This window comes from Oxyura jamaicensis, chromosome 13 (assembly GCF_011077185.1).
Source record: "Oxyura jamaicensis isolate SHBP4307 breed ruddy duck chromosome 13, BPBGC_Ojam_1.0, whole genome shotgun sequence".
NCBI lineage: Eukaryota > Metazoa > Chordata > Aves > Anseriformes > Anatidae > Oxyura > Oxyura jamaicensis.
The window spans coordinates 17,369,877-17,387,578 of NC_048905.1; the positions used below are offsets into that span (position 1 = coordinate 17,369,877).

General features: G+C 47.9%; 1 protein-coding gene across 3 annotated transcripts in view; it reads right to left on the reverse strand.

The window, feature by feature from the left end:
- FNIP1 (folliculin interacting protein 1) overlaps positions 1-17,702 on the reverse strand; it is a 62,461-nt gene that overhangs the window by 26,254 nt on the left and 18,505 nt on the right. For 2 of the 3 annotated variants that reach the window (XM_035338738.1, XM_035338737.1), the window contains exon 2: positions 8,557-8,683. In XM_035338738.1, the coding sequence (XP_035194629.1) occupies positions 8,557-8,683 (127 nt within the window). Of the gene's footprint in view, positions 1-8,556; positions 8,684-15,627; positions 15,786-17,702 lie in introns of those variants that run through there. The other variant, XM_035338739.1, reaches the window with a different exon arrangement.

Below are 17,702 nucleotides of genomic sequence, written 5' to 3' on the forward strand. Positions count from 1 at the left end.
GACATCCCTCTCTGAGGCTTTACCCACCTCTTTTTTAGGCCCAGGATTAGGGGAAAGGAGGGCACCGAAGTGCTCAGAGGACGGCAACAATAGGCTCCACCTGTTGTACCCCACTGCCTGTGCCCACTGGGGCAGAGGTGACCGCGCTGTGACGTGCACAGCCCGCACAACGATGCCAGCCAGACCACGCCACGACGCAGCTCCCGATGTACAGAGAAACGCCCAGATGGGGAACGGTCGAGCCAGAGCAACACAGAATTTGGGAGAGATTCGTGTACCAGGGCTAAGTGGGAAGGAAAGGCGTTACTTTACGGATCTCTTCCTAGTCATGCCCACGTCCCCATGTCTTTCCGAGCAGTGGCATGGAGGAGACCTGTTCCTTTCCCTTTGTTTGCAGTATAAGCACATTGTGAGGCTGAACACGGCAGAGCTGAAAACCACAGCTGGTGTTACAGAGAAGCCAGAGGAGTTCCACAAAACGATGGAGAAATGGTCCAAGGGGTGATTTCTGATGAATGATTCAGACAGAAAGCACAGCAAAAAAGGGAGCTAGAAGGGCTCGGATGGAGCTGGAACTGAAACGTGGGATCATCTGGGTGTAGGAGTGCAACCCTATACACAAAACTTGATCAATACTGGCACTGGAGGTGCTCCACCAATGTTTTGTTCGAGATTCAACAACCTTTATGACTTCACCTGCGAAGCCCAGCAGCCCGAGCAGAATCAGCCCACGTCAATGCCATTTACAGCCGTATTAGGCAGCCCTCTGCACCTAGAGATCTCAAAGGACTTCTCATACACTCATTAAACTTGGAAACACCCACGCAAGGTTGACATTATTTACATTTGCTAGTGTGCAGCACGGAGAGACAGAAATAGTCTGCACTGCTTAAAATTACATAGTAACCCTGCCCTGAGACTTTCTCAATTAACATTTCCGATACAATCTCCAAACCATTAAGAGCACGCTGGAAGCAAGGAACACCCTAAGCAAGGTTCAAAGGAGAGATGGAAACACCGACGTGCCATTATGGGGCATAGCTTCATCTCCAGGCTCACAGGTTTTCATCACGAGCTCCCACTTCAGGCAAAAACATAAGCATGTCTCAATCTTTAATAGCTAGAAAAAAAAGGTGGAATAGGGAAAGTGTGAAATACCCAGCTCGTAAGGGTGTCACTTCGTGTCTCTGCTCCACACTCAGCCACACGTGTACAAGGAGAAGGCTGCCCTGACTGCTGGGGAGGGCTGGCAGATTTTGATCAGGGATCCCACACGTCCATCCCGGGCTGTGCAGGTTATTGGTTTGTCTGTTTGTCTTTTCCCCTTCTGCGTGGAACACCTTAGACACCAGGCGGCTTTTACTTGGCCCTAACCATGGGAAGATTTTAGGCAAAGCAGCAGAAAATGTCAGGGATTATCGAGCTCCCCACTGCACTGCTGCTCCAATTATAGAGCTGCTGCCCCAGAGAGCCCGGAGCAGAAATGTGCGGGCAGATCAGCAGATCGGTGGCAGAGGGGAAGGAAGCATTCACCAGCCACCGAGTTCTGTGTTTTACTGCCATGTACCCCCCCCCGCAGTAGTATCCTCTCGTTACGACACGCTGCGAGTACGTTGAATTCCTGCAATATGTGGATTTGCTAACGGCTAGTATCTGTGGCTCCAGCACAGTGCACAATGGCTGGAACATGTGAATGATAATCATATGACTGCAGTAGGAACTCGTGAACTAGAATTGCATTTTATCTCTGACACAAACAACAATGTCCTAGGCTAGGCAAGCATCATGTGATAAAACCACATAAGATCCACAGGGTTACAGAAGCTTTTGCAGGCAAACCACATTTCAGCTTGCATTTTCCATCAGATGTTGAAAGTTCCCTCTAAAAAGCTCCTATTGTGAGTGAGCTTCCTTGAGACTGTGCAGCCAGTAAGTGCATTTCTGCAAGTGACAAATGTTCTGTGCCTAAAAGAATAGGCTTAGTTTGCAAATTACTGACATTTAACTCAGTTCTTTTCCTTTCCACTGCATTTTTCTGCACAGCGGCTTTCCCCAGATCCACTGGGGAGTCTGGTATCTTGAGGTAAGAGTTGCCTAATCTAAATAGGAGCCAGGAAAATAGTCACTGCGTATCTGCAGTGGTATTTAATGAGCCAAGACTCCTGTGAGGGGTCTGTAAAGGTCAGGATCTTTCAGATACCTGTTTGGAACCTCGTAAACAGTAAATCCCTCCTAAAATGCAAACTACTGCAAACTTTGGTTGTTGAGCTGTTAAAAACTTACTCTGTGCTTACCAATAACCTGTCGGACAGTGAGATCAGGTACCTGCAATGCCCCTCTCCTCCACAGTCACTGACTCCAAAGGTCAATGCAACGTTAGGTGCAACAAACCTCAAGCTAGTACGCAACAAAGGAGTGGGGATACTTGCACTCCAGTGTAATATCTGAAACATATTCAAGCCAGGGTTCCAAAAATAAAACACTAACCGAATTATTTAAGAACTGCATAAGGAAAAAATTCAAAACTCCGCATTTTCTTTCCAAATGTATAGCTGCAGTAAAGCAGCTCTCTAGGCACGGTGCTGCTGGAGTGCCCCAAAATGCACATTTTGCTGGAGAGCAGCACATCTGCTGGAAGGATGCTGCGGGCAGCTGCCGCTCCCGGCTGCCACGCTGCCTTCCCCGCTGCGGCCGCGCTCTTTGTTCCTTCTCTGCCAACTCCCTGCAGATACCGACAGCTCCAAAGACTTCCCGACCGGCACAGTTCTTACACTGGAGGTCATAATTTGTGGAGAATCTTTGAGACCTACCAGGTCGTACTGAAGGGAACGTGCAGCAAATTGCCTTTATAGTAAGGCAGGGTACAAAATAGGTTTCTTCCACGGTTCTGCGTCTGGAATCTCTTTTCTGCACCTCTATCGGCAAAGACCTTTAACTCTTTGCCACCATGTCTATAAATTCCCCAGTGAGTGGAAAGAACATGCACGGGGCTGTGCACAGGAGGAGGCAGCAGAGGAACTTCCACCGAGCAAGTTCTGGTTCGGGGATAACAAGGCGGTGAAAAGGAGCCTGGTGCACTGAACTAAAACCAGGCTTCGTGCATGTGTGTTAGGGACTGTGAGTGACAGAAGGAAAGAGAAATGTCATCGTATGTTTTACACTCCTCTACCTCTCTGCAACAGCTGGTGCTCAAATACCACCGTGGTGGTGGCGACAGAGAAATCCGTGCATTCAGATAAAGCTGCCATTCTTGGGGAACTCTGTACCCCGGTTCTAGAGCACATTATTCAGCCAGAAGAACTTGACAAAGCTGAATAATTACTCCAAAATTGTTAAGTTAATTCCTTTCCTTTGCTGTGTTGGTCTGAATGTGTAGTTAAATGTGTGTTTCTGTCTAGGACAAGGCACTCACTCTTTCCCTTCGAGTCCTGCTGTAAAAATCCAGGTATCTTTCTTAAGGGAAGCTGGCAAGTGCTGCTTTCTCACTATTTCCAGAGTTGCCAAGTTCCTCCATTTGTCATCGGTGAGTGAAAGAAGTAAAAGGACAAGCTGCTGCTCCCCCACTGGTATTTTGTTTCTGTGCAGAGAACAGGCAGAGCTAAGGTGGCAGGGCTCCTGCTCTTACAGCTGGGGGCTTTGTCTGCTGGCCCTGACTCGCTGTGAACCTGTCCGCTGGGAGCGAGATAGAGACCAGAGTCTTGATTTCACACAACTCACCTAAAAGCAAAGGGCTCGCTATCCGATTACTAATCCCTCAAAGCAATTTACTGCTCACCATTTATCCAGCGCTGAAGTGTATTAGAACACGTGGCTAATCCCCGCTTGTTTAAAACAGCATGCCATTTTTCTGCTTTGGGATAAATGTGACATTTGGAGTGAAAGAAATTGCCGCAGTAGGAGATCAAATATCATATGACCTTTCAGTTATATTATCCCAAAGATAAAGACAACTAGGTTACATGGCAAAATGAACTTTTTGCTCTCCAAATCCAAACCCACTCTTTTTTTTTTATGGTTGTACCTCTGGATCTCAAAGCGTGCACCCCTGGCCCTCTCTCTCGCTTTCACTTCTTCCAAACAAACAGCTTCTGAAAATCGTCTTCTGTCTCTGCATCCTGGAAACGAGCCACGGCCCTTTTCCGATTCATTGTCTTTCCCCCTTCCCAGCCAAACCACTCCAGCTCTGGATGTGAACTCGGCACAGTGCACAGCTCGCCTCTTGCTGTCTTTTCTCCCTCCTCTTCCCCTTTCTCCTTCTTCCACACTTTCCTCTAGGCTGATCTTTAGACATAGGAAATCTTTTAGCTCCTTCCATGTCAACCAGCACCTCTCTGCACTCAGATCCCTGGCAGTCAACGCCGCCTTGTTGTGGAACACAAAAAGAAAAGAGGCAGTTAAACCAGACAGCTAGAAACCAACCCCATCCTCAAACTCATTCACTTGAAGGAAAACACCAAGGCAAGCTCCCCCCCCAGCTTCGTTATTGACTCCGCACTTCTCCCTTGTGGACCATTCCTGGGGCATCCCATTGGACTGGCAGCCCTTTCTGTTTCAGCTGCTCTCTGCACCATTCCTGTGACATAACCTGTGCATGCAGCAGAGCGAAGCATGCTAACAGTCTTTGCAAGGGTTTGCATGAGCAGTGGTTGGCTTCTTGGTTGAGAAGCCAAGCACTCAGGCAAGGGCCAGGAAACGCAGGGTGAGGGCTGAAAGCTCAGCACTGGCTGGCCCACCTGGTGCCTGCACCCCAAAGGAGTTGCCTGTCACGCTTGGCCTGAAATTCAGCCCTCAGAGGACCCGTGCTCACGCCAGCTACGGGCCTGAAAGCCGAGCACGGCCCGAGAGGGATGCACGTGAGCAGGGAGGTCTGGGCCGGACCTTGCATGGACACGGGGAAACGAGCAGGGAGGCGAGACGGGCGAGGTGGTACGTGTGAGCAGGAGGCTGGCAGGGAGACGTCCCAGGACAGAGAACAAAAAGAAGTGAGTCTACCAGCAGAGATCGGTCACAGTACTGTCACCTGCGAATCAAGTAATGCAGTCTCATTAGGAACAGGATGCTTAGCAGCACGAGGAACAGGCTCAGATGCAGTTCCCTAGTCGAAGATTTGGAACAAACCCACCAGACTGCAGCAGCAGTGCATCCCCATCCTGCGAGGCAGCCCCGGGGACGCGGATGTCTGGGTGGGGACCGCAGCTGCAAGCAGGGGCAGCAGCAGTGCCCACTTCTCCTGTCACATGCTGCCCTCGTACACTCAGTATGCAAACGCCTGTGCTGAGACATCTGCTCATGATCCAGTGTCACAGGGCTGAAAAAGGCAGGCGGTCTCTTACGGGATCCCCTGACAAAGCTAAAACAGGGGAGTTAGCTAATTTTTGGTTGTTTGTGAGGAAAGGGGCAGCTGTCCAGGCACTGCACCAGGTATCTGCTTGCAGAGCCCGGCTCATCAATTGGCCATCCCCCGATAAGTGGGGGAAGAACCTCTTGTGCTTCGTACCAAAAATGGTGTGGGGCTCTCCGAGGGGAATCTGCCTCCCTCCTCACGCCAAGTGCCCACAGCTGCCTAGCGCGCTCTGTCTGGGTGGAAATGCCTGGCACAGCCCTGGGCCAACATTCCCGGTGCCGAGTCACCAGGCGGCTTCGCAGCTTTGCTCGTGAAGCTTAACTCTATCAAGACCTGGGGAAAACACTACGTGTCTGCAGCACCAGGCAGGGCACGGGCACCTGTTGTATCAGCGTCCCTGAAATAAAAAAGCGCACACAACAAGCCCGCTGGGAAGCAGGGTTATTGACTTGTCATTCCCTCTCCAGTCCTGAAGTCCTGGAAAGAGATGTATTTTACTGTTGCTGTGAAGACTCTAGAATCAAAACTCCAGCAAATTTACAATCTTTCAGAACAACTAAAGTATTGTAACAGCAACACCAGGAACTTCTCGGCTGCCTTCTGTCTGTCTCTACACAATAAGCTCTCTCCAAATTCCTGTTTACCTAATATTTAGCTTTATTGAAGACAAGAAGAGGCTGATTGAATGTCCAATGAAAACACAAAATCCTTATTTGTGTTATAATCACATGTCTCTCACAGAAAATATAGACTCAGTAACGCTTTTTTAATTAAAGCCTAGCTTGGCGTGAGCACAAACTCTGTGGTTTTTACTCATCAGAAAGCTGAAGGCTAGTTTTATTTCTTTAAACGTCTGCCTCTGGACAAGTTTGCCCTAATGCTCCTTGAATTTTATAACCTTTCGTTATGGAGTTCAAACGACCGAGCCTTGGTGCACTGCACACACCGAGCTTAGATATGTAAAATACACAATAGAGAAGAGTGTCTCGGATGTTGCTGCAGGCATACGACCCAAATTGTAATCGCTTCAATCAGGCACTTGTTACACATCTCGGAAACAACAGAGGATAGGAATTGAAGAGCCCAGCTGCCAGCACGCAGCAAAATGGCACCCGTCGGCTCTGTGCACTAGACCAACTGGTCAGGCTTTAACCAGGACAGCCTGGCCACCGCTGGGCACTCTCACAACCTCCCCCTTGGTGTGTCTGTAAATCCAGAGGTATAAATCACGGTAGGAAACGGGGGGTGGGGGGAGAAGATGCAGAAAGTGCTGCCCTTTGTGAGCCGCTAACAGATAGCCTTTCACAAGGGAGAGCGCCCGGCCCACACACACGGCTTGCTGCAAAAGGGCAAGAGTGCCTTGGAATGTGCTTAGAGCCAAGATCTGGCTTTGTATAGGCAGGGTGTGTCTTTGCTAATGAAAATCATGATAAAGAACGAGAAAAATAAACAATGCGATTCCTTGAAAATGGCCGGTGTGTACTGCTAGCTGTGCAAGGCTGTACTCAGCTGGCAGCGAGCTGAGCCCAGGACTCGTGCACGTTTTCACCTGCTTAACGTTTCTACTAATGCAAAGTTTTGTTTTATGAGGGAAGATTTGCCTGACATCACATTATCTGAGTGGTGCAGAAGGCAGATAGCATAGCAAGTAAAGGTTTTCAATACATTCTCTTTCTGAGTCTCTTAGTAGCACAAAAAAGAATGAAAATGTACCGACTTACCATGGAAAAGTAAGGGGCACTTCAAATACTCTGGGAACAGTCTTCCTCCACCAGCCTCACACACTCATATCAAAGGGAACGTGAACATAATTTATTCCCCCTCCCTGCCTTCCCCTTAATGAAGAAAATAAAGAGGAGATAATACGGAACCACATTAGCTTCATTATCTGCTGTTTGTTCTGCTGCTACTGAGCTGCCACAGACAACTAACTGTGAAATAACCCAAAACAATGAAGTTTGCAAGTTAACTGCGCAACTACAGATCTATCTTAAAGAGGCTTTGGGCTTTCAAGAAATCAATTGAAATATGGCAAGAGGGCTCATACTGCACAACGCCACTCCTATTAATGAAGAAATGGTAATAAGCAAAGCCAGCAATTAATCACAATAAACCTCGTTAAAGATCTTCTTCAACATTTGTTCAACTTGCCTTCCGTCACACATTCTCAAACAGAACTAGGAAAGCAGGACCTCAATCCATAGTATAACTGCGCTAGCACAGGCACTGTGGAAGCCTGGAAGGTGGTGCCTGATGACACACAAATCAGCTCCCTGAGGTTAGGATACGTGGAAAGAGAAAGAGCTCAGGATCACGATGGGAAGCATCGGGCTGGCAGCATCCAGCAATGGGCTGGGGGAGTTTACAAAGCAGGATGAAGAACCTTCTTCTGGCGGTAATCCAATACCGAACACAAAAACCAGGGCTTGCAGGTAACGCGTTATTTTGTGTTCTGCTTATGGAACCCAGTAGGTCCTAGGGTTAAAAGCAGCTGTGATCATAAATTCCATTTCACACAGTGCTCTCTGCTTGCAGAACTTAAAATGCTTTGCAAATGTTTGTAGCGATGGTGAAAGGGAAGTTCAAAGCAGTGAAGTAAGTTGTCCAACCTCACACAACCACTTACAATAGCACTGTGGCTAGAAATTAATCTTCTGGCCAGAGCCCTTAGGAGGAAGCATCCTCCTCTGACTGCATCCATTACAGTTTCAATTAATAGATGACCATGCAAACCATGCCAAAAAAAAAAAAAGTTTTCAAGTAACTTTGTGTGAGAGCTGTCAGCAAAGCATGGGAACAACAGTTGGCAAAAGCTAACCAAACAGGACATGAGAGGACACGGGACTGGGAGGACTTTCTGACTCAGAACACAGATGCCGCAGTGGGAAGCGTCCGTGTCATAAAAACTTGTCAATAAACATCGGGTTCTGCCCTGCCTCTGCCTCCTAGCATTGCCTGCTGCAGCCCCGCGGAGGAATCCTTCTCTTGGAAGGAGCAGAAAGTAGAAGAGCACAGGAAGAAGAAGATCACTTCAGTATCTAAAGCTGTTAAGAGTGAAAAATCAGTGAAGCCTGAATAATTTGCAACTTCACGGACATTTAAATATAGCCCTGCATAAAACCCATGTTAATATGGCTAAACCAGAACATTTGGACTTTATCAGTCTTATATTAAAAAATACAGAATACAGCCACGTAAATCACAATACTCACCGACACCGAAACGTCCTCGATTTTTCTTTTAGCACTCGAGTCAAACAAGACATTCCGTCCTCTTCTCTCGCAGTCCTGATACACAATCAGTCGGATCTGACTTGGGTCAAACTCCGGCAAAGGCCAGCTTTAATTAAAAAACAGAACACCAGAGAGATCAAATTACTACAACTCTGTAATACTCTGCTCTTTCTACATTGTTTCTATATCCAACTTTATTAAAGCAAAAAATCCAGCAAGTGCAATGTCATTTCATCAAACGCTTTGATCCTATAGCCAGAATTGTGCCTTTTTGATTTTTTTTCCCCGACACTTGCAAGTAGCCAAATTACAGTGGCATAAAGGGCACCAGTCCACTACAGCCATTGCACGATGATGCATGCAGCGTTACAGCTCTCGTGCTCTGTCTTGTACTTAACGTTTTCCTCAAGTTCCAGGTTCCTGAAATCAAAGCCATAGGAGAACTGCAGTAACACACACGTACAGAGCTAACTGCAGCGTTATAAATGACATTGAGACCAGGATATATCTGTCACGATGCAAGAACAGACAACCTCACATAGCTTGGACCTGACTACGCTCAGGTCCTTGCTATATTCAGAGTCAGAAATAATCTCCACTTAAGCCACCGTGATTCAAGGCCGTGTTACTGCCTGGGTCAGCAGAACACCCGCAGCAGCCCTCTTCTAACACACCTATTCCCAAGCTGCTCCGCAGCTGGTAACATGGAGTGGGGCTCTCCCAAGCCTTCCCTCGTGCCGCTGACCTCGGAGGAGCCCTGCAAAGGGAGAACCGGCCAGGCTCAGGCTTAGCTAGCACGGCACATTCTCACTTTTATGGTTGCATTGTAGCCTTCATCTTCAATTTCTAAGGCCCAGGACAAATGGCTTTCTATTCTAAGCAGAACGGAGCTGCGTTGTGACACCAGAGGGTATGTTTACAAACAAATAACAAAAACGGTAACAGTAAAAAAAAAATCATCCCCCAAATATTGCCAACCAGCCCAGCAAGTGTTATTACCCTTGGGCCTGGGAGTTTGTTTTCACTCCTACCTGCTCAGTGCTTGGCAGACAGGAAACAAGATGCCTGCTCGATCCACGAAACCAGGCGGAATCACCTTTCAGCTACTTACGAGCCATTTCCTAGATCAAGTGAAATTCTATCTTGCTTATCCTTGGCTTTTAGGCAAGCAGCATTAGCACGAAACACCAAGAAGTGAGAAACGAGAACCTGGAACTTTCCAGCCACTAACCGAGGATACCGGCTCCAGGTTTACGAGAAGGAGCAAAACACTTTGAGCAAAAAGACTCCGTTAATGAGAATACGGAGTAAAGTAAGCTTGGCATGCTAGACTCCAAGACCATGGTAAATTTTACTCTCCTCTGTCCTAGTTCGCCCAGCAAAGTTTAGTTCTCTGTGCCCATGCCTCACGTCATCACTACACTAATGACGATTTGTAGCCAACAACTTCCACAATAGGGCAGAGCAGAGAATCAATTCGATTGCCAAAGCCACGGATGCCCATCGGAAGTTTTTAAGACTGCCCAAGATAAATTCACAGGCCTTACAACTAGAGTAGTCCCGGCTAGGTGAAACTAAGCACCACTACGTACAGTTACTCAGCCTCAGGACAGGAAGTCCATTTCCTAATCCTCTCAGCCCCACCATTTAGCAACCGAAGAGAAAAAACAGAAGCTGCAGAGAAGATAGTGTGCAACAAATGTCCAAAGCAACTTATTACAAGAAAAATGCTTGAGCAACTTGAAACTGAAATAACTCGGTTAGCTTTGGGGGCAAAGAGCCTTGCACCCTCTCTGCCCGGGCACCGAAAGCACTGTCTGCAGAGGGACACGGCCACACGAAGAGCTGACCGCCACGATCCAAGCAAAGTCTTTTAGCACTCGATGCACCAAGCACGATGCGTGCTCAGAGCAGAGTTTGCATTTAGCAGGGGCCTTTGCTAACGAGCCCCATCTTGCATTTCAGAAAAGGTAAGAAATGTAAGAAACCTGGCTTCCCAGGGGAGCCATCTCCTCCTATTTAGCTGAAATTACCAGAGGCCTGGAAACTCATCGCTCGAGATAAGCCACTGGGGGTCCTATAAAGAAGCGATATGTGACAGTAACAACAAGCTGCTTGCCAAAAAGGTACCGCCACTTGCTCCACCCTCGCAGCACGTGTGAGTTTCCTTCACCCTGGGACAAAGGCCTGTCTTCCATTACCTCGTACTTGTGATATTTGACTTTGAAATTTCTGGCAAAGAAGGGCCGTAGCTGTTCCAGATCTTAGGAAAGTCTACTTATAAAAAGCTCCAAGAGCAGATTACACACCAAGAGGAGAGAAAGCTAAATATAAAACCCTTGCTGTATTCGGAAACATATTTGATCAAGGTAACAAGAGCTTGTTTACTTCTCAGCTTCTTCCCATGACATTTTCACTTTCTCTAGACAAGTATTTAGCAGATATTTTAAATCATAATTTGTGATAATTCCAAATCGCCGCTATCTGTGTTACATAACACGGTCCTCAAGCACGTTGCAGCCGTGCAGAAACATTCCCTGGCAGGAGTGGGCCACTTCCCAAAGCAGCAGAAACTTTGAGAGAGCTGGGGGAAAGTTCATTCAGACAGACAGCAAACACGGGCAGCCTGGCACCTCCGACTCGCCCCGGCCACCTTCCACATTTTGGGAGGAAACGGAAGACGGAGCGGCTTTGCTTTGGCTGTTAGCAGCTTGCAAGCAGCGTTAAGCTTGCTACCTGGACAGATTATCCCCAGAAATGCACAGATTCCTGCGTGCAATAGCAGGGCACGTTCTCAAAACAAATAGAACAGGGTAAAACTCCAGCGCCGCTCTTCAGCCGGCTGAAAACTGACCTACATCTTCTGCATATAATTAGTTCTGTCTATAAATGGAAACCAACTTTGACATTTAGCTGATGTTTTCTCGAGATTCTTGCAGAAATCTAGGAGATGGAGAATCAAATGTTCTGGTAATGCTAAGGAAAGGTGAGCCTCCACCTCCTGTGCTGTTCTGGCTATAACAGCTGTCTTAACGAGGAGCTTTTCCTGCATCACCTGTCTGTTGTTGTCTGGTCTTTCCTTGGAACTGATTACACCCAAAAAATAAATTCCACCCTTTTCACCAGTGCCTTTGCTACAAAGTTAGCACCGTGAGGGCAGAAATAGCGATAAATTGTTTCTGAGCAGGATACTGGTCCTGTGGCAATCTCTACCAAACAAAAAATAATTTGGCTGCTGGAGACCCCTAGGAGGAGACCCTGGCACCCCTCTGGGAACTGCGCTGGGGTTCCGGCCCCCGCAGAGCACAGAAGCGCTGCCTGGTGTTCGGGGAACCCCCTGTGCTCCAGGCTGTGCCCTCTTGTCCCGGCACTGCGCACCACTGAGATGTGCCTGACTTTGTCTTCTGCATCCCGCCCCCCCCCGATGTATTTGTACGGATCCATAGGACCTCTTTACATCTAAAAAAAAAAAAAGCAGAGGAGACTAAACGCAGAGGATTACCAAAGGCTGGTTGGATGCTGGGCTGGATACTCGGCTCTGCTGAGAGACATCACACCACCAGAGTGAGTTTGGCTGGAAACTGCTGTAATCAAGTCATACATGTGGCTAAAATGGATCACAAAAACCCTGGAAGGCCAGGGCCCCTTCCCTCCCACGGCATGGCTGCACAGACGCTAACGCAAGCACAAAGCACGGAGCAAAAGGAATAACTGGGGACAGCGCAGCAAACTGCCACAGCACTAGCAAGGAAATTATTAGCAACTAACAATAATGAAACCAAGGCCTGAAAAATGATGTTTTAATGCACATTCACACTTACGCCCTACTATTGGTCAGCTCTTATCGCTCTTTCGACCCACTTTGTTCTCCTTTTTGCACCTAACCTCCAGGAATATCTGTAGATTACGTGAGCAGATCCTTTACATGCTCCTCGACATCTCCACGAGTCGCATGGCAATCCAACTGCCAGTTCTCCCCAGGGATGGACTTTCTGATGCCTCCAGTCCCTGCAATTTATTACTGCCACGGACATTTGTCAGCAAGAGGTAACAGAACGGCTTTAAACCGATTTTATTACACTCCAGGCAAGTTCTAATAGATGAAAAAGCAGACACAGAAATCCCGCATTACCACGCCACCAATTAAAAAACAAGGTTTTCACCTGTAATGGAAAACAAGTACATTCCTTCCTCCTTGCTTCCACTACAACACAAACAGCACCTTTTCATTAAAATAAGGGTGTAGTTTAATGCTATTTTTCCTTCTGCTCAAGACTTAACTTCTAAAACTATTTCATATTAACACAATTTAGGTAGTATCTGATTACTCTTTATATAACTAACACAGGTATTTTAGAATGCTAAAAGGAGAACAACTGAAGCAAACTGATCAAAATATTAATCAGACAGGAATTGTAGAAGAGTTTGCTAAAAAGTAAAATTGCTCAAAACATGACCCTGACTAATCATTGAAAAAGTAACTTGCAACTATCTAACTATTGTTTTCCTACATCATGTTACCCACAGTTATAAAAATTGCCTGGTGATGAATCACCTCAAACTATTTTTAAATGCATCTACGCAAATGATATTTATAGTTTATGCTAGCTTATCTGTTCTGCATGTTTTTCATGTTAGCACCTTTTTAAAAGGCTGACAGGGGCAGCCGTGGCAGAGTGGACAGCAGGTCTACCTTGTCCATGCCCCCCTCACAGGCTGTGGAAAAAAATGCTTTCCTTCACTCCTCTCTGATGAGCAGCCGAAGAGAGGTCCAGGGATCTGAGAGCTTATCAGGAACACCTGCACATGATGTCTTCACCTGTGCTGTTACGGTGGTGCTTAGACCCAAGCAACTTCCACGTAAGCATCCTTGTGTTGAAGAGCTTCCGCTGGAAACAGGCGCCTGCTCCAAGACGTGCACTGGGACACTTCAGATGCACATCATCCGCGGGCTCCGCAGATGCTTACACACACACAGAAGCACGCTCACTCGCACATATACAGCCTGCTAGTATGTAGGATCCTGCGGCTGCTTTGTTAAAGGGAAGGGCGAATGGAAGCACGAGGCAAACGGCCCTTGGCTAGCCCAAGCACCGCATCATACAACTCTCACCTCTGAGATGCCTTCTGCAAGGGATTCCTTTCTTCTGCCCAAATTCCTCCGCACATTTCTAATGTCTGCTACTGGGATTTTTCTATTGGCTTTGAGAAGATGCAATAAAAGTTGAGGACACGCAGGGAGGGTATTCTATACAATTTAATACCTTCTTATTCATTGCAGTAATTCCCTTATTATTTGACCAACATTAAACAAAGACAACCGTGGAGATCTTTCTGAAAGAGCGCAACTAAATTGAAACCAAAGAGAACAGCAATGTATGGCAAGTTAACGATGCTTCCAGCTTTGGAAGACCATTCATTAAGAGAGTGTTTTTTTTTAAAGAGGCATGGGAAAGTTATTTTTTCATAGGAACACCTGAAATGCAAAAGAACATTATCAGGATTCACGTGATAAGGACGATCCAGACTGCATCACTAATTTGCAAAGTTGGCATTTGCAGTGAGAGATTCCATGTAACTGCTAGTGATGTAACATGGCCATAAGGCTGGGAGGAGGAAGGAGATCCCTACGCTAGAGAAACCGCGGGCGTGTACTTAGAAAAAATTTTTGCAAGATAATTGCCTTTATAAGAGCTGAGGTCACTCCAGGGTGCTGTGGTGAATGCCTGCTGATTCTGCAGGGAAAGCTGGTGTTTGTGACTTGACCAAGGCCACTGCGGGAGCCTGTGACAACTGATTGCGAAGGAGCTTACCGAGCACTTCGGGTGACGCTGTCCTCTATCACTCTGACCTCAGCTGGGGTTTCGCAAAAGTCAAAGGATCTGTCTCTGGGTAGCCTGGAAGAGCTGACAGACAGCGGATCGCCGCAGGGACAACCACTCACCACAAGTGCCTGCTTTCATTGAGGACGTTTTTAAGGTTTAGCACAAGGAAATAATGTTTCTATGAAAAATTAAAAAAAAAAGAATCCAAGCCACCTCCTTGCCATTTCTTGAAGGAAGGGTGAGACATCCACGGGCATCACTGCACTGCAGAGGTCAGCTCTATGCTAACATCTATAAATCTGCCTCATTCAGTTACCAGCTTAGCAATCCTCACCTTGAATAGCTGCACTACTTGAGATCCAGGAAACTTCTGCTTAAGCACCCTTTGTACACTAGGCACAGGCAGTCAGATATTTCACACTCGGTGTAAGAAACTTGGACCAAAATATCAACTGCCTTCCACGGTCCCTGGCTCTGTCCAGTGCTGTAGCTGTATATGAAGCAGACTTTCGTTTGTTTCCATTTCTTCTCCCCCTCTACTAAGTCACTCGGCTCTCATTAAGATACCTAATTTACACTCTGAAGTCTAATACACGAGCCAGATGCCTTTCCACAAGAAAAAAGGCGCAATATATACAGGTTAGGTGCAGTCCAGTCAACACATTAATCATAACCTGCAGCGTGATACCGAAAACAAGTCGGCTGGAAGTTTTGTTAAAGGCGTGTAACACGTTCAGGAACTTTGCAACTTGCACGCCTTCAGAACTGCCAGTTAATCTTAGTAACTCGATGAAATATCTGGGGACTATTTCATGCACGTCATTCAAAAAGCACCTGTTCGGTGTCTAGATGATTTAGGCACAGACGCTCGTGCAAACAGACGCACGTATGCACACACGGGCTCTTGCTCTTCTGAAATTCAGTAAATATTTCAGTAAATTTATTTTACTAAAGGACAAGTGACACTTTCTTTAGGTTAAATGCACTAGCATTACACGATTACGAAAATGAATAACGTTTTACGTTATTCATCGCACTCCCTATTGCAAAACTACAACACAGAGAACCCACCGAGGACAACAGCCCCCCTCAGGGCACTGGGCTCGCAGCTGTGGGCAGAAGCATTCATCCCCACGGCTCCGGCAGCCTCTCAGAAAAGCCTCGCTTCCCTCCCCACGAAGCCATGAACCCTCCGACAGATAGAAGAGCCGTGCAGCGACCGTACCTGGGAAGCATCGCTGTTCCCCCTCGGTCCCCGCCGCTCGGGGCAGTGCAGTGCCTTGCGGTGCCGTGCCTTGCGGTGCCGTGCCTATCCGAGCCGATCCGAGCCGTGCCGAGCCCGGCCAGCAGCGGCCGCCAGCCCCGGCCGGGCTCCCGGCGCCGCGGGGCCGCCGGCCCTCAGGCAGCCTCCCGGCAGCCGCCCCGCCCCGCCCCGCCCGGCCCGGCCCGGCCCCTCAGGGGCCCCGAGGCGGCTGCGGGCCAAGATGGGGGGGGGGGGGGGGGTCGGGGCGGTCGGGGAGGTGAGGGAGCGGGGCGATAGCGCCCAGAGGGGGCTCCCGGCCCTCCAGGGCTGCACACGGGGCTCGCCCTGGGCCCGCTGCCTGCCCGGGGTCTTTCTCCTCACGGTGCGGGCAGCGGGGAAGGAGCGGGGTGTGTGAAAAGTGATGGGCGTTGAAGTGGTCAGCGCCCATCTGGGGCGTACGTGGGGCTAACCGCCCGCCTTGTGCTTTCTGTGTCCTCTTCGGAGTGCTGTCCCCCCGGGCACTGAGCTCCTCTCTCCCTGCACATCCCCTGGACCCAGTCTGTGAGAGGTCCCTAACCTACGGGCACCACAGGAGTTTTGCCATTGCCTTTTCTGTGGAAAAAAATGTTTTTGTCTTTGGTGCTGTGCAAGGGTTTTTACACAGAAGCAGTAAAACTACGACACAGAGACTCGGTTCCAAAGCCAGAGCTATGATCTGCTGCGAGCACAGGTGTTTCAGGGGAAATTTCTCGTTGTTGAGGCCTTGATCCCGCAAGGACGGACACCACAGACTTGGCTTTTCGTGTGTGAGCCGTGCCAGGGAATTCAATGGGATTACTCACATGAGTAGGGCTAAGCATGTGCGTGACTGCAGGACCCATGCCTTAAAGCCAAGCCTTGCCTTTAAAGCTTAAAATGCCAAGCTTTGGGACCTGGAAGCAGTAATGTTTGACCGCTGTCTGCTACCTTCGTGGTGCAGCGAAAGGAATGTGCTGTACACAGAAACCTCCTTTACCTGTGTGGCAAACGCGCTGCTCTCTAAAGGTTACTGATGTCAAAAGTGACCTTTTTCTTAGAGATGCAATAGTGAGAAGTTCAGTGTGATGTATTATGTAAACATTTATTTACAGGAGTAACATCTAAAGTTTCCATTTTACCTCAGGGTAACCTGATGCGCACTGAAGACAAGTGCTTTGAAAGCAGACCCAGCCTCCATCCAACAACTGACCAAGAAAAATTGTTGGAAGGAATTCCTGCCCAAACCCAGCCGCAAAGCCGACGGGCAGCGAGCAGGGCTTCAGCCTCAGCCACATCAGTGAGCATTTATCGCTGGGGGAAGGACTGGTGCTGCTCAGAGCTGCTCCCGGGACCCAAAAAATAGGCAGCCCTTTTTAAGACCAGATCCACACCATGCGCTCCTCCAGGTGAGCATCCAGGCAGAGCAATCCTCGTGGTCAGAGCTGGACCAGGGGAGAGACCTGCTCAGAAACACCTGATTCTAAGTCTCCGAGGGCAGGGAGATTTTCTGGGCACACCTGGAGGCATGTAAGGTATTTCAAAGCTTGGTCCACGCCTGCACTCAGATCCTAGACTGGTGGCTCCTTATTAAACATAAGCCAAAAAAAAAAAAAAAAGTCACTTTCTTCATTTTATCCACAGGCATTTCTGAAAACTTAATTTAAAACTACAGCAAAGGCTCATATGCAACTTTTGGGTATAAATCAACTGTTTTTAAAGTCAGCAGGCAACAGTTTGCTCCAACCACAGGCTAAAAAAGTAATGAAATGATTCATTTTTGTTCTCTGCTGCCTTAACAAGTTTTCTTAGTCTTTCTCCTGAAAGAAGGCTTCCCTCACACATGTAAAAGCACACAACAAAGGACCAGTAACTAAGCCAAGAAATGTTTATTGCTTAGTAATGCATGAAGATAGGAGCTGCAAGCCACACCAGACAAAAAGAGAGAAATCCAATTAGGACTTTATTTGAAATCTGACTAGAAATACTTGGATACCATTTCTCTACAACTATTTGCCTTAGAATTACCACTGAGCTAGACT